This window comes from Thalassophryne amazonica, chromosome 5 (assembly GCF_902500255.1).
Source record: "Thalassophryne amazonica chromosome 5, fThaAma1.1, whole genome shotgun sequence".
NCBI classification, from domain to species: domain Eukaryota; kingdom Metazoa; phylum Chordata; class Actinopteri; order Batrachoidiformes; family Batrachoididae; genus Thalassophryne; species Thalassophryne amazonica.
Window position 1 is genome coordinate 38,344,736 of NC_047107.1, and position 22,367 is coordinate 38,367,102.

The 22,367-nt window shown below is 38.5% G+C and overlaps 1 protein-coding gene across 4 annotated transcripts in view; it reads left to right on the plus strand.

The window, feature by feature from the left end:
* Window positions 1–2,907: 2,907 nt before the first annotated feature.
* Window positions 2,908–22,367, plus strand: part of rtkn (rhotekin) — a 318,614-nt gene continuing 299,154 nt past the window's right edge. For 2 of the 4 annotated variants that reach the window (XM_034170030.1, XM_034170031.1), the window contains exon 1: window positions 2,908–3,134. In XM_034170030.1, the coding sequence (XP_034025921.1) occupies window positions 3,024–3,134 (111 nt within the window). In that variant the 5' untranslated portion in view covers window positions 2,908–3,023. The remainder of the gene's footprint in view (window positions 3,135–22,367) is intronic. The other 2 variants (XM_034170029.1, XM_034170025.1) reach the window with 2 other exon arrangements.

Here is a 22,367-nt window from a genome sequence, read left to right on the forward strand (position 1 = left end):
GGACTACCTTAGCAATTTTCATTTCATCTGGAAAAACCCCAGTTGACAGAGACAGATTACAAATATAAGTAAATGGTTCAATAACAATTTTTATTATACTTTTTACAGTCATCATGTCTAAATCTTCATGGTCAGTTGATCTTTTGCTTACACAGTTTTTTACAATATTTCTTATTTCATCTTTTTCCACATTGTCCAGGAAAATACTATTGACCGTATTTACCAATGTACATAATTTATCTTCTATTATTGGTTTATTTCCCACCAGACTTGACCCTACATTTGAAAAATAATCATTAAACCCATTTGCAACTTCTTTTATATCATATATCTCTTTATTTTCCTTAACAAAGTAATTTGGAATAGTTTCTTTCGTTCCATCACTATCAATCACACTTTTTATAATTCCCCATGTTACCCTCATATTATCTTTACTCTTATTTAGTTTTTCACTGTAATAATCTTTTTTTTTGTTTCCTAATTATTGTTAATAGTTTATTTTTATATTTTTTGTATTTATGTTCTGATTCCTTTGTTTGCAATTTTAAAAAGCACCTGTATAAATAGTTTTTCTTTGCACAAGCATTTTTTATTCCCTTTGTCAGCCATGGTTTATTTACTCTTTTCTTACTAATTTCAATTAATTTACAATTTTTATTGTATGATTTCATCAATATTTTCATAAATGAGTTATATGCTACATTAACATCACTGACATAAACTTCTTCCCAGTTTTGATTTTTAAGGTCATATTTTAATGCCTCTAAGGCTTTTACTGACTTATCTCTTTTAAAGTTTATATCAGTTTTTTTGTTGTACCTATTTTATATTTAAATATTGAAAAAATTGGTAAATGGTCGCTAATATCTGTCATGAAGATCCCATTCTTGATAATTTCATCTGTTCTGTTTGTAAATATATTATCAATTACCGTTGCACTTTGCGATGTAATTCTGGTTGGTTTTGTTATCAAGGGGAATAACCCCAAACTATACATTGTATTCACAAAATCACTTAATCTTTGGCAGCTGGAGCTTTCTATGTTAATATTAAAGTCCCCACACATAAAAAGCGTTTTGTTTTTAATTTGATGGAATAATTCAATTATTTTATCTGTAAATTTCACAACACAAGAATCTGGTGCTCTGTATACACAACTAATTAAAATATTCTTAGATGTTTCATGTACAAGTTCCACTGTTACAATTTCTATGACATCATTCATAATTGTCATTTCTTCAACAATTGTACACATCAGATCTGTTTTTGTATACAGAGCAATACCACCGCCTTTTTTATATCTTCTGTTTACAAAATACAGCTCATATCCCTCCATTTGAACTTCATCCATGAGATCATCTTTAAGCCAAGATTCAGTGATTGCAACAATACTAAACCTATTTTTAAACTGATTTAAATAATCTTTTATTTGTGACATTTTACAATACAAGCTTCGACTGTTTATATGTATGAGTGACAGGGTATCTTCTGCAATTTTTTCACTATTCAGCTGTTCTACCGTATAATACTCACAACCAATCGTTTTTAAGTCAAATATACTTTCATCAATATTAGTGTCTATGTCATATATTTTATCCTCTGTTTCCATGTTTGATCTGATTTTTTGTTGGTCCAATTACCAACAGATGTTATATTTGATTGTCTATTCAGGTCTGTATTTCGTAAGGTCCTCCATGTTTTTGATTTGTATACCGTTTGTTCCTTCTTTCACTCTAATCCACACCCTACAATTCCAGACCCATGTAGCAACAATATGTTTCTGTTTTCTTAGTAGTCTTGCTTCCCTAGCAATATCTGCATTTTTTTTTTGTTAGATGCTCATTTATATAGACACTCGTTCCTTTCAAATTCTTTGCCTGTCTTAATAACTCATATTTATATTTTCTAAAATATAAAAAAATTTACATTTTCTCCTCCTGTCTGGTGGCTCCATCCTCAGCATCCTTCTCCCTATATACGCCTGGTCCCTCCTCTGCACATGTCCATCTATCTCACCTCTCTGACTTTGCCTCCAAACTGTCCCACCTGCACCTGAGCTGTCCCTCTGATATGTTCATTCCTCATCCTGTCCATCCTCATCACTCCTAAAGAGAATCACATCTTCAGCTCTGACTCCTGTCTTTTTGTTTGTGCCACGTCTCTAAGCTATACAACATAGCTGGTCTGACTACTGTCTTGTAGACTTTCCCCTTCACTCTTGTTGATATTCTTCGGCCACAAATCACTCCTGCCACCTATCAATAGACAATCAATACAGCCTGAGCATGCGGCCAGTCACGGAAGAACGAATTCTTGCCTTCGGATTCGCCACTTTGCCAGAAGTTTCGTGTTCTCGCGCCATCCCATAACTAGTTTTTTAAAGTAACATATCCAACACTGCTAATCGTGTTTTGTACCAAAAGCGTTGGCAGTCGAGCGTCATAAATTGGTGAGACCGGCCAAAGTGAAACGTCCCATTTCAACTCCTGCATCAACATGGCGGTACAATATGGCGTCCAACATAAGCTCCCATGTAGGTCCTATGAAGGAATTATTCAGTGTTCTATTTTTCCTGATAAACGCTCATGAATCCTCCACACTGTCGCTTTAACAGCACTTTCCTCATCCCCCCCCGTTTTATTTTTTCTCTCTCAGTCAGTACACAGAGATCAGGTATTTCAGTTCTCAATATGTCTGTGATGTATTGAAATGACAATAAAGCTGACTTGATTTGACTTGACTGCAGCTCATGGCCGGCAGGGGTCTCCATGGAGACCTTTGTCGCGCCGCCTGGGGTGTCTCTGTGGGACGCACCGGGAGTCGTGTTTGGGAAAGTGAAAAGTCGTTGTGAAAGTGGAGTCTGTACGCGCGGAGGTTGTTTGAATCTCTGTGGACTTTTTTGTTTGTTTGTTTTTTAAATTGTGTGCCACCTGGACCCGCGCTCGACAGCTGGGCAGTTTTTGAAACGAGTGCTGCCTTTACGCTCTTGAGTTTATGTGAACTCCCCCTGAAAAGGAGACACGATGTTTTGCAGGAATCAAACAGCCAGAGCTACCGTGGCCCGCGGCTCTGCTCTTGAAATGGAGATACGGCGAGGAAAGTTCAGAAAGAGCCTTTTCTTGGACACATCACAGGTAGAAGCGGATTGTCCGCCAGCTGTCAGCACACCCAAACGCACCACGAAGGAATTCTTTTTTTTTTTTTCTAACTTTGATCTCTTCTCCAAGCTAAGTGATTTGGCACAAATCTGACTTTAAAACGTTTGATATACACTTCGCTGACTAATCCCAACACTTTAAAGTGTACCGGAGAGCTGTGCTCCTTAATTTATAATTTCACTCAGCTCCGAACTCAATAACAAGAGAGTTGATGATACAGTTTTAATATTCCAACAGAGTTTAATATTCTGTGATACCTACAAGCTCAGAAAGTAATTGTATGACATTTGTTTTCTTGGTGGCGTATTTTAATTAGATGAGAAAAAAAATCAATATACTACATTAATTTTGTTTTCAAACTGTTAGGTAGAATATGCATGTGTGAGAGGGTACTACACACAGCACAAGTGTTATTCTTAATTATTGTATTATATTCCTAATTACTGGAATGTGGATGTGAGAGGTTTCAAACTGGCAGCCCGAGGGCTTCACGCAGCCCGTGAGCCACCAGATTGTGGTCTGTAGTATGTTGAGCATTGGCGACTGCAATAAGTGTGATAACTGTGTTGTGTGATGTTTTGCAGTATACGAGGTCTATAAGAAAAGTATTGGACCTTTTTATTTTTTGCAAAAACCTGATGGATTTGAATCACGTGTGCTTGCATGAGCCAACCTTGAACCTTCGTGCGCATGTGTGAACTTTTTCACGCCTGTCGATTGCATCATTTTCTGGTAAGCAGCCTTTGTGTGGATTTGTGCTGTGCGCTCGGTGGAGTTTCATTTCAAGGAAAAAGACGGAACGACTGGAGCAGTGCCGCATCAAATTTTGCCAGAAACTCTGGGCGACAGCCAGGTGACTTCAACACGAAGGCGCTTTTGCGCCGCCGTCAGCAGCAGCATGAATTTCACAGCCACTCTTTTCAAGGCCAAATCTTCTGTCACAGTGGAATGTACCGAAAAAGTGCTGATGTCCACCTCTTCTGCAATTTCTCGGCTAGTCACACGACAGTCCCGCATCACCATAGCGTTTACTTTGGAAATGATCCGGTCATTTCAGCATGTTGATAGCCGACCGGAGCGTGGCTCGCTCTCCACCGTTGTGCGGACGTCTTTAAACCGGTTGTACCGCTCCTTAATCTGTGTGATGCCCATAGCATCGTCACCGAAAGCCGTCTGAATCATCCGAATGGTTTCCACCTGGCTGTCGCCCAGTTTCTGGCAAAATTTGATGTGGCGCTGCTCCAGTCGTTCCGTCTTTTTCCTTGAAATGAAAATCCACCAAGCACACAGCACACGTCCCACACAAAGGCTGCTTACCAGGAAATGACGCAATCGACAGGCGTGAAAAAGTTCACGCATGCGCACGAAGGTTCAAGGTTTGCTCATGCAAGCACACGTGATTCAAATCCATCAGGTTTTTGCAAAAAATAAAAAGGTCCGATACTTTTCTAACAGACCTCGTATCTTGAGAACACCTAAACCAATATGTGCCAAACTTGGCAGACACATTGAGCTGATGAATACGAAGAAGTGATTTGATTTTGGTTAGGATCAATCTGCCATCAAGGTCAGTTTTCTGGATCCAGTTCTCATTCATGGGAAAAATGGCTAATTTTATGGAAACTTTAACTTGACTATTTTAACAGCCCAATATAACACACCTGATGAAATGTGGGTGTGGTGTTGCTGTGGTCTCTACATACATTTGATCTGTTTCATTGCCTCTATCAAGGAGCTCATGCTTTATGTTTGTTTGTGAGCAAGATATCTCAAAAGGACAAGCTATCTCAAAAGGATGGCGAGGTAGATTTTGGGGTCAGGAGGAGCTGGTGTCGAAGACCAAACGGTCCGCCCCTCAAAATCGGTCTGTCTTTTGCATCTGCGCATGTGACGTTTCGGACCACAGCAGCACGTCTGAGACAGAGTCTCTTCACCCAAAGCCATCAAATGGATTAATGGGATTATTAACCATCAGATGATAAAGGTAAAACCTCTTAAATCATTCTAAAGTCAGTTTTAAGCAGAAACAAGGCCGTTTAAGCGGAAATTTTGGTGAAATTCCGTGACGCATTGAAATGTCCGACACGCAGTGAACACATCAGCTAACAGCTTGTTTAGCTGCAGCACTCTGATTGCTTCTGATGCCTTTTATGATGAAATAATGCTGAATTTATGTGGAAATGATTGTTGTACAAAAGCTTCAGATATCTGTCGCTGAGATAAATGATGACTGGAGTGCAGTTTTGCGCAGAAACGAGGCGATAATCTGTGAATCGCATCCATCAGGGGGACCGATTCTAGGGGACCATTCAGTCGGCGACAACGGTTTAATTTTGTTGTAGATCTGGATCAAGGAGTGGATTTTTTCCTTTGACCTTTGATCCTGATACTGCCTTTGAGCTATGATGCTGATTGTTTTTAATCCTGTAATCTGTAAGTAAATTGAACTGGACTGAATGAAGAATGCTTTAAATGCAGGCCATGTGATCATTGTGGCACACACAATTAAGACAAAGTCACTTGAAGCAGTCCAGTGGCAAAAGTGATAGACTTTTGTCAATGAGATTGGGAGGTGGCTTTTTTCTTTCTTGTGTTTATTCATCTGTAGATTTGATCTTCACATATTTCTGTGAGTTGTGCATAATGAGTTCCAGGAGTACGACAGGAGTAGTTTACAAATGGAGCTCTGACAGCAAAAACGGGGCTCCAAAGCCGGTACTGGGCGAGGTGACTTCATTTAGAAGGAAGTAGAGATTCAGTCCAAGCTGCAGCCTTCTATATTCTGTCAGTTGTTGTCACTGGATCAGAACTTCATTCATGTTTTCCTCTCGGTGAAGCTCCCGTGTCGACATCTGCTTCACATCAGCCGCTGTTCGTTTGCAGCGCAGGCTGCTCTGAATACATCCGATCTACCTCTCATTATTTTTACTGACAGTCTGCTTTAATACTGTTTTGATGAACAGTTTCAACCTTCGATCCATCGCTCTTTTCCTTCACCTCAAACACATAGTTGCCTGTCAGTCATGGGAATTTGTGTAATCGAGCGCTGCTGGTAATCGTTTCTTTGGTCAGACATTCATTCTGGTTTTGCATTGGGTGCTTTTTTTCTCATTTTAAATGTGGATGCAGATTGTTTGGAGTGCCTCTAGGCTCCAGCTCCCCCTGTGACCCTTAACTGGACTAAGTGGGTTCTGAAAATGGATGGATGGATGATGAATGATTCCTTTAAGCAGACAGAAATAGCTGAGTGCGGTTCCTAAAGAATGTTAATGTTTCAGACAGTATATATGGAAATGAGAAAGCTGGAGTATTGATTTTGTTCCTCTGCGTCTCTGCCACTTCGTGACAGCACACACGTGTGTGCAGGCGTTAACATGATCAGTAGGGCTGAAACGATTAATCGAGTAATTCGATTACAAAAAATGTTCAAGGCAAATTCTTGCCTCGAAGCTTCGTTTAAGCTGTAGTACATATGCCAGGCCTGTAGGTGGCACTGTAACGCTCCGACAAGAAACCGAGAAGAAGACCGTAGAGCATGCCCATACCTAATGTAAGCGCTAGTCAATGTTAGCAGGCGATGCTACAAGTTATAAAGCCATATGCTGAGTAAAAATAAAGCCTTTTAAGAGAAAGGGTCTGTGCTGATCGTCTGAATGGATTTATTTTGCATTTAAAGTGAAGCAGTGTGTTTTTATATATATATAGATGTATATATATATATATATATATATATATTTCTTAAAACGTGGTTTGCTCCACTGCAGCTCGCAGCTCTCCACCTCCGCAGATGAAGTGAAAGGAAGCGCACTTTATATTAATCATGATTAACTATTCAAAAAATGCCTATCGTCAGATTTGATAAGAGTTTTTATCAAGAGGCTGTAGAGTTATTTATCGGGTGCAGCTGTTGTGGAAATGGTTGCCCTTCACAGCCGTTTTTTCAAAGGCTTTGTTATTCACCAAGTATCCACAGAAAACAATGAATTGGCTTTGGTTTGAGCTGCTCTGTATGGCATGTAGAAATATACACTAAACACTGAATAAATCACAGTAATAAAAAGTGCAAATGAAATGTGCAATAAGAAAAAAAAAAAGAATGTCCTGTCCGCAGACTGAATATTTCACAGAGCGCCTGGGCTTATGGTTTGGCAAGCTCCAAACTCTTATAATGTGAAAAAATAAATAATTACCTGGGAAAACAGAGAGAGAGGGAACATCCTAAACTTAAAAATCTGCATGATGGCACAGCGACATGTGCCATTGCTTAGGGAGAGCCACTATGCACTATGGATATTATTTAGAATACGAAAGTACTTTTTTTGTACGATTACTCGATTAATCAATAAAATAATGCGATAGAATACTCGATTCCAAAGATATTCGATAGCTGCAGCCCTACTGATCAGCCTATGTGAGGAGTTGTTTGTAATTCGTGTCACAGGGAATCCCTGTTAACATCAGGCTCACTTCAGTCACAGTGATGTGGTTTCACTGGGAGTTGATATTGCACATGAGCTCATTTAAAATATCACACACACATACTGAGATGCTGTCCTGTTAACGTGGTTAAGTACTACTGTATCTGCAAGTAGGGTAAATGATGTTGTCTTTTATACCTCGACCAAAAGGGTCAGTGGCACATAATACCAACGACCTCTGCCAGTCCATCTGATGACATTGTTTTGTTTTTTTTGTTTTTTTTATCCCCAGCATATCACAAAAACTATTCAAGGATAGTTATTAAACTTGGCATCACGTAATATATACCACTAGAAGAGTGAACTGTAAAGTTACCTTTTAAATTTAAGAATTTTGAGACTTTTTTCAAAATTTTATACTCAGGAATTTGCCTGGCTGAATTTACAAAAATTATTCCAAGCGATTCTGTTCAAATTAGTCTCATATAAACTATTTCACTGCCACTATGAGAGGGGCAGTGAAAATTCCCAAGCCTATATGGAACTGTGTTGCCAATCAGTATCCATAACGTAATGTACTGACCTTTCATGGAGACACATGCCAAATGAAGACATGACAAAAAATGACGGAGGCCTAGATTCATTGTACTGTGTCAGAACATTTCTCCAAAAGGATGTCTGGCCAGGTCAGAGATAGACTTTTGAAAGATACTTCTTTTTTGTATACTGTAAATTTTCAAAGATTGATTTTCTGTGGACTGCATGAATAAAAAATCCCTAAATTCTGACCCATAAAGGCAGGTATCAAATTTCAGATTTTATTGGACCAGGTCACCAGGGCCCGTTTCATAAAGCAGTCTAATCTTTTAGTCTGTGAAACTTACGTCGACCACAGTTAGTCACCCAACATTATCTGTCTATCAGATGTTCTGTGACGCACACCCAAATGTCCTCAGCCACTGATGTTACAGACGGATTTGACCTGACTGCTTATGAACAGTCATGATGCACACCCAAATGTCATCATTTGCGTGCAGTCTAAACTGATAAAACCAAGCGCTTCAATTTTTTTTCTGGGGAAAAAAAAATGGAGGCGCCTGATGGATGTTCCATTATTGCTTATCACACTGATACCAAACAAGGACTCATCAGACAAAGTTTTGATATGAAAGATGCTGCGTGAACAAACAGCGCGATCACATCACCCGCTTACCACGTCGATGCACCAGTATTTCAGCCAATCACATAGCTCCACTGATACATGACAGCAGGGCAAGACTACCCCCTGGGGGCAGGTCGGCTGCAGGAATAAGAACAGCTCGCCCTAATGTCGGGGCTTCTCTATTGCAATGGTGCATGTGAGTGTTTTGCTTCTGGAAGATCCCAGCGCTGTCTTAGTGACTCTGTTCACAGTGTAGGCATCTCTTAATGCAACATCTGAGATGTTGTATTAAGAGTGTTACATCTGTTTTTTGAAGCCCGTCTCCTGTCAGTTATTGAGTTCCCTCACCGCATAAAATACCGGTTGGGGTTCAGGCAGGCAGAAAAAAACTCCCTAACACATCTAATCACAGTTTCACATCGACAGCTGTCCTTAAGTTGGTTGACAATTTTTCAGTCATAGTGGCCTCATGAGTGGCGTTGCCAAGAAATGCCTCCAATGCGCGAAAGTTTTGTTTACTTCCGGGTTGTTGTTGTCATGAACTATACAGCCTTTGTTCATTAGCTGGCTTTTTTACATAGCTCTTAGCTTAGCAGTTCTACACTCACCAAGGCTTTTGTGCACACAACCGCTGCTCAGCGTAATATTGGCACCCGGGGGCTAATGTGAGAACTGTCACAAATACATGACAGTCATCATGATACAACCATGGCTAAAAGTGGAGGAAGCTCTTCTTTGGAGGAATATTGAGCAACGTCTGGTGCTCTTGAGTGTTCCATCAAGTGGTAGTACATGATAGCTGCCATGTTTTGAGGTAAGAGACTGTATTTTGTTGACTAAAGTAAGGTTACCCTCCTCTGTACCAGTCTAAAACTTTAATCGTGAACATGAAACTTAAGCGACTAAGTGCTTTATGCAATTGCTAACGTCAAAACATTAGTCAGTTAAGTGAGTTTAGTTTGACTAAAGAAGATTAGGACTGCTTTATGAAACCAGGCCCTGGAGCATTAGTAGCACCACTCATTTTACATTTTGTTTGTTTAGTTTATTTCAGCTTGTTAACTTTTCAGGTTATTTTGACAATGCAAGTTACTACCATCCACCAAGCTACACGTTTTAGGTTGTCTTGTCCATTCTGGCTGTCAACATGAGAAATCAAAGTTGTGGATGGAGTTGAAAGAAATGTTGTGGAGAGGGTACCCGTAGGCTTTTGATGCAGATTCACAATCAATCTTAAGTATAATTGATCATTATTTCCTCATTTAGTTGTTCTTTCCATGAAATGGTGAAAAATGTCTGTCAGTCTTGGTACAGTTCAAGATGATGCCTTCAGAAATGTCTGTTTTGTCCACAGCCCAAAGATATAGTGCCTTACTGCCCGAGATTAAGAAATTAATTAAGCATCTTGTAAAATAAACCCATAAAATATTCACATTTAAGAAGCGAAAACAAAGTGGATAAAAAAAACGTTTAAAAAGTTTTTCATTCATTTTCAACCTTCTGGATTTTAGGACATGTGGTGCACTTATGTTTACACCTGCACCAGTTGGTGTGATGAAGGAAGCATATATTTGTTGCACAAATTTCCATAGGGTCAGGAAAACAAGCAAGAGAACTGGCAACTATCTCCATTAAGCAAAATCTGTACTCTAGCTATTTTATACTTTAAATAACATCAAATAGCCTAATTACTATGAGGCTGTAAAAGGGCATGTTTCACAATTTTTTTTTTTTTTCATCTCAGGCAAGCCTGCGTGAGTCCACTGTGTATGTTTGTGCATGTGTGCATGCAAGTCTGTCTGCACAGCGGATGAAGTGTGCATTATTGACAGTTTCTTTATAAATTGTGTTCTTCACATGTGATCATTTGATCTTTCTCTACAACATGGAGGTAAGATTTAGACCAGGGGTCAGCAACCTGTGGCTTTACTTTGACTACCGGTGCTGCACTGATGGTACCATCCTATTCACACAATGTATGCATGTCCGATGTGCTCATAAAATATGACAAGCAGTAGCCAGTAGTGACATTTATGCCAAATTTGTGAGACAACATTGAACTCAGTTTATGCAGTAAGCATCATAGACAAAATAAATCAACAAAATTCAATAAAATAATGATAATATATAAATGCATTGAATAAAAATCACACATACATATGTGAAAACCTGATGTGGAGAAACTCTGCAGTGATGTTCACAAACAGAAGTTACATTAAGCAGGTGAGAACCCTGTCCTATAGTATGCTGTTATTTTCCAAAAGTATTTATTTTTGATTTTGAGCTGATATAACTGTTTTATGTTCAAGCACCGTACATGACTGAGGAGAGGGGAGGAACAAAATGGATGACTTCATCACAAAGTTAATTAATTAATTAATTCTAGTCATAATAAAAACTAGTGCAGTGCTCATAGGAAGTTTGTATTTCTGTAGAAAATTGGGAGCGTTAGCAGATTTTTCATGGATGGTCATAAGAGGCTATGCTTGAAGATGGGATGTGCAAAGAGGTGTACTTACTCTTACATCATTTTAAACAGACAAAGTGTACATTTGTTAAGACATGGTTGACATTGAGATACAAAGAGACACACAAATACAGTTATTTTAAGCAAAAGATTGACATTTATTCAGCATGGTCAGACATACAGTGGTATGTAAAAGTTTTGGCAGCCCTGATGATTTCCATGATTTTCCTTTATAAATCATTGGTTGTTTGGATCAGCAGTTTCAATTAAATATATCACATAGCAGACAAACACTGTGATATATGAAGTGAAATGAAGTTTATAGGATTTACAGAAAGTGTGCAATAATTCTTTAAACAAAATTAGGCAGGTGCATAAATTTGGGCACCCCAACAGAAAAAAATACATCAATATTTAGTAGATCCTCCTTTTGCAGAAATAACAGCCTCTAAATGCTTCCTATAGCTTCCAATGAGAGTCTGGATTCTGGTTGAAGGTATTTTGGACCATTCTTCTTTACAAAACATCTCCAGTTCAGTCAGGTTTGTTGGTTTCTGAGCATAGACAGCCCGCTTAAAATCACACCACAGATTTTCAATAATATTCAGGTCTGGGGATTGAGATGGCCATTCCAGAATGTTGTACTTGTTCCTCTGCATGAATGCCTTAGTAGATTTTGAGCAGTGTTTAGAGTCATTGTCTTGTTGAGAGATCCAGCCCCGGCGCAACTTCAACTTTGTCACCGAGTCTTGAACATTGTTCTGAAGAATCTGCTGATATTGACTGGAATCCATGTGACCCTCAATTTTAACAACATTTCCAGTACCTGCACTGGCCACACAGCCACACAGCACGATCTAACCACCTCCAAATTTTACTGTACGTAGCAAGTGTTTTTCTTGGAATGCTGTGTTCTTTTTCTGCCATGCATACCGTTTCATCAGTGCACAGCGCTTTATTCCAAAATGAAGCTGGCTTGTCCAGATGTGCTTTAGCATACCTCAAGTGACTCTGTTTGTGGCATGTACGCAGAAAAGGCTTCCTCTGCATTACTCTATCATCCAGCATCTCCTTGTGCAAAGTGTGCTGTATAGTTGAACAATGCACAGAGACACTCGGCAGCAAGATCATGTAAGTCTGTGGGATAACTGTGACTGTTCTCACCCTTCACTTCAGCTTATGTGAGATTTTCTTGGCCTGCTGCTTCGGGCCTTAACTAGTACTGTGCCTGTGGTCTTCAATTTCCTCACTATGTTCCTCACAGTGGAAACTGACAGCTGAAAACTGTGGGATTCCCACTCCTAAATGACCAATAGGAGAGCAGCGTCCATGCCACACCAAAATGAGGCTGACGTCAGAGTTTCGACCACCAACCTATCACAGGTTAGGAGAGAGAGAGGCCAGTATCCGGCCTAATTCAGACCGGTTGTCGGGCTAATTAAACTGGTGCACTAAACACAATAGAAGAAGAGAGGGTCCACTTGATTTTATTCACAGGGTTGTTTAGAGAAGCAATGCATTTCCTGAGCGGCCCAACCCTGTAATGAAACCAAGGATTTCAAAATAAAGGTTTTGAAAATTATTCCCCAAATTTTCATACTAAAGGATGCACATCCTAAAGCTGAGGTTGATCTGACAAACAGTCAGAGAGATATACGAGCCACATACTCGCACTCACACAGGCACTCCTTGCTTTACAGATAGATGCCAACTGACTGATTTTTATGTTTACATTTCAAAGTTATCAGGTTGCAGCTATGTGTTTCATTTATTTTTTCAAAGTTAGTTACCTCTTATTTTATTTTTGATTTATTTTCCAAAAATATGGGAGTCAAATCAGCCTGCATTGTTCTGTTCAATTTATTTCAAATGTGCCTACGCATGCCCCTGTGTCCCCCCCCCCCCCCCATACGAGTTTGCTGTTTGCATGTGTTCTAACAGGTTAAAAAACAAATAAAATGTCAACACTTTGCTTTTTAGCAATTATGCAGTTTCATTAATCAGAAAAAGGTGGGACAAAATGTAAAATGTAAATAAAATAAAAAACTTGCACCAAATCCCAGTTTCTCCACTCAAATCCACAGAAGCAAAAAACCTTTTTTTCAGAGTTGTGTCTTGGTGGCTTCGCTCACTTGTCTCCTTCCAGCATGGTCACTTAGGGCACTTTGACACTTGCACAAATTTGATCCCCGCACTGGTACACAATATTGCGTGCCAATGAGTAAACTTGTCGTAAACTGTGTAGCTGCGTGCCAGTGCACAAAGAAAATTTTGAAATATTGGAAATCTCAATATGAGGACAAAGCTTCAGCTTTTAGCTCATACCTTTTTTGTTAAGGGTCCAAAAAACATTTTATTCATTTAAAAAAATTATATATCGTCTGATTTATCGGCTATCGGCAAATTAGCCGATTTATCGATTATCGGCATTTTTTTCATCCAAATATCGTTATCGGCATTGGCCTCAAAAAATCCATATCGGTCGGGCTCTAGTTTATGATAGATTTAACATCTCATCATAATTGTTCAGATGAGCTGCGCGTGATGCGCTGATGCAATGACTCGCAGTGACACACAGTGTTTTTGAATTGTTTGCAGAATGTTCACGTGAAGTTCACATAAGTAATGCGTGCCAGATATTTTGAACATTTCAAAATTTTCTTTGCGCACTTGCACAAAGCCACGCACAGTTTGCAATGGTTTACAATGAGTTTTTTTCTTCTGGCACAGTAGATTCCATACCAGTGCGTGGATCAAATTCGTGCAAGTGCCAAGGCACCTTAACTTGTGTGATGATTCAGCACTGGATAAACAAATAGAAATGCATCATTTGCTTAAGTTGATGAGTTCATCAGAAGTTGCCATCAGTGTAGTGTCAGACGAATTTCTGCTTTTTTAATCTGTGCTGTGTGGTAATGAACCCCTGTGGAGCAGTGGATTACATATCCGTGTGAGGTATTGTGGTCCGTTGCATTTTAAAGTGGGTGCATTTAGCCTCTGGCTATTTTGGACTTGATTTCTTTAACCTTGAGTTATTTCCTAAACGGGTCTCTATTCTGAGGAATGAATATGTGCACTTTCCCATTTGGATAGGAGCTCCACTAGTTAGTTCCCCCCTCAGTTTCAAACTTTGATTTGTGTTATTTGCCACTGACCCCCTTTTTTTTTTTTTTTGGACTTACTGTCTCAGTGTTCAGTGTATTTAGAGAGAGGCAGATTTTTTTTGTTTGCGCTCTGCATTATGAGAGCGTTGGTGTGGTCATGTGCTGAGCAAATGGATACAGCGTCTCTTTTGCCATTCAAAATGGCAACATCAGCAGTGTAGGTTATGGGATCTATATTCTCTCCCAGTGTTTCTGTGGCATTTATACTTTGATAAACCTGAGCCCACACTGATGTTAGGCACATTTATGGAAAAAGGACTGTCAATGTAATTATGAAACATCATTTTTGTAGTGTTTTTCTTTTTTAACTGCCTCAAAGTAATGAATTATACAGTCAATTACTGACAACAAGTTTGAACGAGAGCAGACGAATTGCACGTCTCCGATTGTACGTCTCTGAATGTGGGAAGTTTTCTTAAATCACTCATACAGTTATTTTTATGGTGACCTACTGACCCAAAACAAAAGGAAGTTGTGTGAACGGACCTCTTCAACCAGTTGGAGACACTCAAAGAACAGAATTGCTAAATCAATTAAAAAACAGCAAATTTGCTGTTGCACCCATGTTATTGTTGCGACATAGACTAAGCCTGGTGTTTACTCGAAATTGTTCTATCCTTCTAACAAAAATACGTGGGTGGAGCTACAGTAAGTCAATAATGAGTCTTTATCTCTGTTTAAGCCTCATTATTCTGTCTATCAAGATAAAGACAGCAATTATTGCTTGCTTAACTGTAATCAGCTCTAGAAGGTTCTCGTATAAGAGTCTTTCTGGCTTTGTTGTCGGTGCCAATGATTCTCTTTCACAGACTCGGACTTTCTTTCATTGTTCTCAGGGCCACTGCAGAACTAGTCTGTAGCATCTCAATGAAGCGGGGTAACACACTTTCAAAGAACCTATTTTACTGTGCCAAGGGATACTGTGTGTGTGTGTGTGTGTGTGTGTGTGTGTGTGTGTGTGTGTGTGTGTGTGTGTGTGTGTGTGTGTGTGTACACAGGTGGTGTATAGATTGGTTCCTGCTTGGTGTTGTTCAACAGGGCTGCAACTAACAGTTATATGGAAGAGTTGAATCCATCAAGTTTGAAAACTTCAACCTAAAAAAAAAATTCAACCTAAAACATTTCAACCTTAAAAAAAATCAACCTCAAAAAATGGAAAAGCAGGGATAAGCATTCGACCCCTGTCTCAATCATCTAACCTTCAGCAATGTGCCACGTCTTCGTCTTATTTTTTTGATTTGGTCTCGGTGTCACGTGACCAATGAAGCAAAATATGATTGGTTGAACATTGGATGATTGATCCAATGACAATAATTTCTATTCTGTTCTGTTCTATTCTGTATGCTTAGCAATGATGTGGAAAAACTAGGAGCCGTCTTAAACAAGTATATTTATTGAACTTTTCCCAAGTAGTAAATTTTTCTCAGCTGATTCTTGCTTTAATGGATTCAGAAAATTTTGATAGAGGAGTAAGGTCAAGAAAGTTCTTTGATCAATTCTCTTTTCATTTGTGATCATTTCTCTATACTATTTTCTGATGTTGATTTGTTAATTAGGAGTTAAAATAATCATATTGTGGCCTGTGATAGACTGGCGTCCTGTCCAGGGTGTACCCCGCCTCTCACCCTATGACTGCTGGGATAGGTTGGGATAGGACCCATGGTTGGATTAGCAGGTATATAAAATGAATGAATGAATAATTGCATTGTTAAATTGTTGCTGCTTTTTATCATTTCTGCTGCTTTTGGACGGTGAGCCGGCTCCTGGACGTCCGTCGGATGGGTCGGGGGTTCCAGTACTTGGTGGACTGGGAGGGTATGGACCCGAAGAACGCTCCTGGGTGAAGAGAGCTTCATCCTGGATCCAGCCCTCCTGGCCGACTTCTACCGCCGACACCGCCAAACCTGGTCGGGCGCCAGGAGGCGCCCGTTGAGGGGGGGGTCCTGTTGTGTGGGCCGCCAGAAGAGGAGGTACTGCTGGCCCACCACCAGAGGGCGCCCTGCCTGAAGTGCGGGCTTCAGGCATGAGAGGGCGCTGCCGCCATGGACACAGCCGGGGGTGACAGCTGTCGCTCATTACCTCTTGACAGCTGTCACCCATCTACTCAACATCATCTCACTCCATAAAGACCAGACGTCATCTCCACCTCGTTGCCAAGATATCATACTTCATAGGAGGTACTACTCTCAGCCTTTTTTTGAGATTTATAAATCTGTGATTGTGAGTGTTTGCAGGAGAACCGGTCGTTTTGGTGGGGCTGTGCATGACGGCGCTCCTTTTCCTCTGAGACCACTGCAACGTGTTGAGTGAGAGGTGGAGGTGGCATTCCCACCGTTGTTGTTACTGGGTGTACACACACCCACACTTGACTGTCTTTGTTCTTCGCCAGCAGTACCAGATCCGACAGTCGGGGACGGTGATCACCTGGGAATTCGGGACTTGGCGGCTCCAGTATTCACCAGGTTCTGGGGCGGCAGAAATCGTGTGGTTCCGGCTCTTCTCAGGACAGACGTCTTCTATCCTCGAGCTTGCCCACACGTCACCTCTGTGTATTGACTGTTATGATATTCTGTGATTGTCTGTATGTTCGTTGTGCACATTCACAACATTAAATTGTTATATTTTGGCTCATCTATTGACCGTTCATTTGCGCCCCCTGTTGTGGGTCCATGTCACTACACTTTCCCAACACCCCGGACTGTCGAACAGCTGAAGTCGTACATCAAGCAAGAATGGGAAAGAATTCCATCTACAAAGCTTCAACAATTAGTGTCCTCAGTTCCCAAACGCTTATTGAGTGTTGTTAGAAGGAAAGGTGATGTAACACAGTGGTAAACAATGTATTCAATTGAATATAGGTTGAAGAGGATTTGCAAATCATTGTATTCTGTTTTATTTACATTTTACACAACGTCCCAACTTCACTGGAATTGGGGTTGCACAGAAATAAGCTATTTTGGAGTGTTTTCCACCATTTTGGATTATTTTGTTCGATGCTGATTCACTCTGATTGGCAGTCAACATGTCACTCAGTATTTCCAAAAAAATAACATGTCACTCAGTATTTGAAAAAATAGAATTCAGGCCTATTTTGCCCCCCCCCCCAGCTGACGGCAGAGCAACAATTGTGTCTTGTGTCACTGCAAACTGCCCACTCTGATTGATTGTAAATGAACGTTAAGTTGTCACTTTGCCTCTGTCACGTGCTGACAGTTATAGCTAATGTGACTACAGCTTTAGGAGTTCTGTACTCTGGGAGGCTGTACAAAATGTGTGCTGTAAAATTAAACATGTTTCAACCTAAAAATACGAGGGAAAGGGCTGCCTTCAAATTCTAAATTAAAACTATAATTTACTGTATCTTTGAAGAACAAATTATTTTTTCATTGTATTTTTGAGTTGAAACAATATGTTTGATTTTATAGTGCACATGTTTTACAGCTATGGCAACGCTACACCATGGTATGCAAAAAAAAAAAAAAAAAATCAATCACAGTTAAGACGTAGCAACTGAGGCAGTGTGATGTCAGACAAAATCAATATTCCATTCAAGTCATCCTGCTATCTGGACTAACCAGTCCAGGCAACAGCCATCCAGTGGAGTTGTATAACAACACATGAAGATCAAAACTCAAGGTCAAGATTAAACTCAAGGTCAAGGTCATAACTGCTCAAGGTCATAACTGTGAACTCACACAGTTTGTCGAAGATAAAGCGGTTCAGTTTTGAATGGAGTTGATCAAATGTCAAGGCCGCACAGAAGCATATGGCAACACTGAATCACAAACACAAATACTTTGTGTGATTCAGCGTTAAACATGGAAAGTGTGGGTGTGGCACTCTAGTTTTTGAATAAATTGGTTTGAAGTGTTTCATACTGATGTTGTTTGGCATCACACATTGTTGCATGTTGTTAATTCACTCTGACATTGAAGCATTTTAGTATTTCAGCACACAGGCAGTGTATTTCTGTTACAACTTGTCAACTGAATGAATCATGGAAAATTACAGTGAGAACACAAATACCAACAGAAAGACTTGTGACTGAGTTGAATTTTTTTCTTTGTAAAGGAAAAAGCTTTATAAGGAAGTAAAAAAAAAAAACTTCTTTAAAGAAAAATTTACTTAATTTTGTCTAAATAGAAAAATAATCTTGTCACGCATTTTTTTTTACATAAGAAAAAATGTCTTATTTTGGGAAAATGTATCTCACTCGTTTTTTTTTTTTTCCAGCTAATATCAAGCTGTATTTAACCAGTAACAAGGAAAGACAATGGATTTCAAATCATCCAACCAAAGGAACAAGATTGCTTTCCTTATTTTAAGACAGAGACTCATCTTAAAATAAGATTTCTGTCTAGTTTTAAGGCACATTTTCATTATTCGGTGCCTAGACATTTTGCTAATTTTAAGAATTCTAACCTAGTAAATTTTTCTTACCCCACTGGCAGATTTTTCTGCTTAATACAAGACAATTTGACTAGATTTCAGATTATTTTGCTTCTTTTGAGAGGAATCGTTTTTGCAGTTTGTTCTGATTTTAATGTCCCAGCACGCCACTGTCACAGTCTTTGGTCCCACTGACCTTCTGGCTTAAGAATTCCACTCACCAGCTGGTCGGCTGAATTTTTGGTGCCGTCCGGGAGCAGCTGATTCACATTCCTGCTGGATCTTCATGGTCCCTACACCGCAGAAGCTTGGTAAATTAAATGTCTTGGTGTGGAAGCACAAGAGCTGCCTGCAGCTGCTAAAACTTCCACTGCAGGAGTGAGGATTAGGAATTCTCACCGCTAAATCGCCATCACACGGGACTGTAAAACAGGTCAACAAATGTTTGGTTTGTCTGCTGTTGTCATGATGAAGCAGCCATGTGACTCACAAACCCATCAGATGTGGAGACCATCACTCACGCAGTTCTGTTTCCAAAAACATGGCTCACTTCATGCAACTTCTCAGATTTTGCTCTTTGCTTTATTACGGTACATCTCTTATTGCTCTTATTACATCTCTCTCATATTTTGTTCATCTCGCTAATCTCTTTGTTCATTCTTTTTTGGTACCTTTATGCCATCTTTTGCTCAACATCTATTTCATCTGATAATCTCTTCATCCAGTCCTCATCTTTTATGTCTTCTTTGCTAATGTCTTTTTCCAGCTGTTTAATCTCGTTCGGCAATTCCTTCATCTCTTTATTTCATCGATTTCTTTAATCTCTGATCATCCATTTGGTCATCTCTTTAATTCTTGTATAATTCCTGTTTATTAGCAAATCTCTGCATTTCATCTTTGTTCATTGATTTGCTCATCTCTCTCTTCATTCCGTCTCTTTGTTATGTCTTTGTTTCATCTAAGTTCATCTCATTCATTTTTGTTTTCATTTGTTTGGTTTTTGCACAGCATTTCATGCACAGTCATATCCAAAAACAAACTTACATCCACCTCCAGTAATGTACTGAAATAAGCAAAGTGAATATTGCTGATGGATTCATAATTGCCAATTATTCTAGTATACTTCTTAGGAAAATAAGGCAAACTTGATTAGTTCCACCATTCTAAATGTGTTACTTTTCTGCTTTAATTGGGATTAACTGCTTTGAAACATCTTCTGATGGGCTTTAATTGCATTAATTTACATATGATCATTCTTTAATTTGGGCTTTAATGATTTTCAACCAGTCGCCTTGAACGTACTTTAATGTGACCAAATTAAGATAATCTTGTTTTAACCTATTCTGTGCAATATACAAACTGGTTTGAAGCACTGTTAAAGAATAATTAACTGGTGTTAAATCATGTACCAAGTAATTAAGATGTCTTGTGATGCTATTTTTCTATTTGTTGACATTTATAGTCGAATCAATCAGGCCATAGCTTCTTCTTCCTTCAGATGCTCGCGGTAGGGTCGCCGCAGCAGATCAGTTGTTTCCATCTCACCTTGTCCTCTGCATCTTCTTCTGTCACAGCAACCACCTGCATGTCCTCCCTCACCACATCCATAAACCTCCTCTTGGCTCTTCTTTCTTTTTTTTTTCTTTTTAATATTTATTTCATTCATTTAAAAGAAAAACAGAAAAGCAAAAAACAAAAGCACCACAATACCAGGAATGAAAAGGAGCAGAAAGAAGAACAAGTCTTATGATTTCTGCCCCTTTTAACAATACAATCTTCAATATACAGCATCATAGTCAACATTATTTAACAGATTGCATTTCTTTAACTTGTCAACATACCACTGACCCATTTCATAATTATGACTATTAATTAATAGATTACATCACTGACAGGTATAGTTAAACTTAAGACACTCCAAACATTATTAACAGTTTACTGTTTTTTTTTTTTACTTTCTTGCAGCCCACTGACTTACTCATAGTTTCATACTTACTTATACATCTAATTTAATATGTTTTTTAAATAATTTAAGTGACCTTAATTCTTTAATTTCTTTATTAAGATTGTTCCATAATTTGACACCATTTACTGCAATACTCCTTTCCTTTACTTTGGTTCTAAATCTTGGTTTTTTAAAGACTTCTATTCCTGTTCAATTTATAACTACTTACTCTTTTTTCAAACATATTTTGATGTTTGTTGGTAAAGTATTTTTATTAACTTGGTACACATCGTTTGTAATATTTTCAATCAACTAATATCATGAAATTTAAGTACCCTATACTTAAACAATGGATTAGATGGATCTCTAAAACCACTGTTACTAATCACTTTTAAAGCTCTTTTCTGCAAAATAAATAAAGGTTGTATATAGGTTGTATATGTTGATCCCCAGATTTCTACACAGTAAGTTAAATATGGGACAATCAATGAATTGTACAATGTTAATAAACCATAACTATTTAATGAATATTTTACTTTATGCAAAACAGCAATGGCTTTCGCTATTTTTCCTTTATGTAATTTATGTGTGACTTCCATGTAAGATCTTCATCAATCATGACTCCTAAAAATTTCATTTCTTTTACCCTTTGTATATCCATTCATCTATTTGTAATGACACATTATTTTCTTTCGCTCTATCATTAAACAATATGAAATTTGTCTTATTAATATTTAGTGACAATCTGTTTATATCAAACCAATGTTTAACTTTTTTCCAACTCTGTATTTATCACTTGTGCTACTTCCTGTATATCTGATCCAGAGTAAAACAGCGTTGTATCATCAGCAAATAAAATGCTGCCAAGCACATTGGATACATTCACAAAATCATTGATATACAAAATAAACAGTTTGGGTCCAAGTACCGATCCTTGTGGTACTCCATAAATAATGTTACACAATTCTGATTTGGTATTATTTATCTGAACAAACTGTTTTCTATTTTCTAAGTAGCTTTTTACCCACTGATGTGCAACACCTCTTATTCATATTGTTGTAACTTGTGGAGCAATCTTGAGTGGTCTATAACATCAAAAGCCTTTTTCAGGTCAATAAAAATACTTACAAAATAATCCTTATTATCTATTGTTGTTGATATTTTCTCTATTAGTTCCATAATTGCCATAGCTGTCGAATGTTTTGTTCTGAATCCATACTGAGCATTATTTAAAATATGATGTTTCTCCATAAATTTATCCAATCTTGTTACAAAAAACTTTTTCCATAATTTTAGAAAACTGTGGAAGCAATGATACTGGCCTGTAATTAGAAAAATTATGTTTGTCTCCATTTTTATATAATGGGGACTACCTTAGCAATTTTCATTTCATCTGGAAAAACCCCAGTTGACAGAGACAGATTACAAATATAAGTAATGGTTCAATAACAATTTTTATTATACTTTTTACAGTCATCATGTCTAAATCTTCATGGTCAGTTGATCTTTTGCTTACACAGTTTTTTACAATATTTCTTATTTCAATCTTTTTCCACATTGTCCAGGAAAATACTATTGACCGTATTACCAATGTACATAATTTATCTTCTATTATTGGTTTATTTCCCCCAGACTTGACCCTACATTTGAAAAATAATCATTAA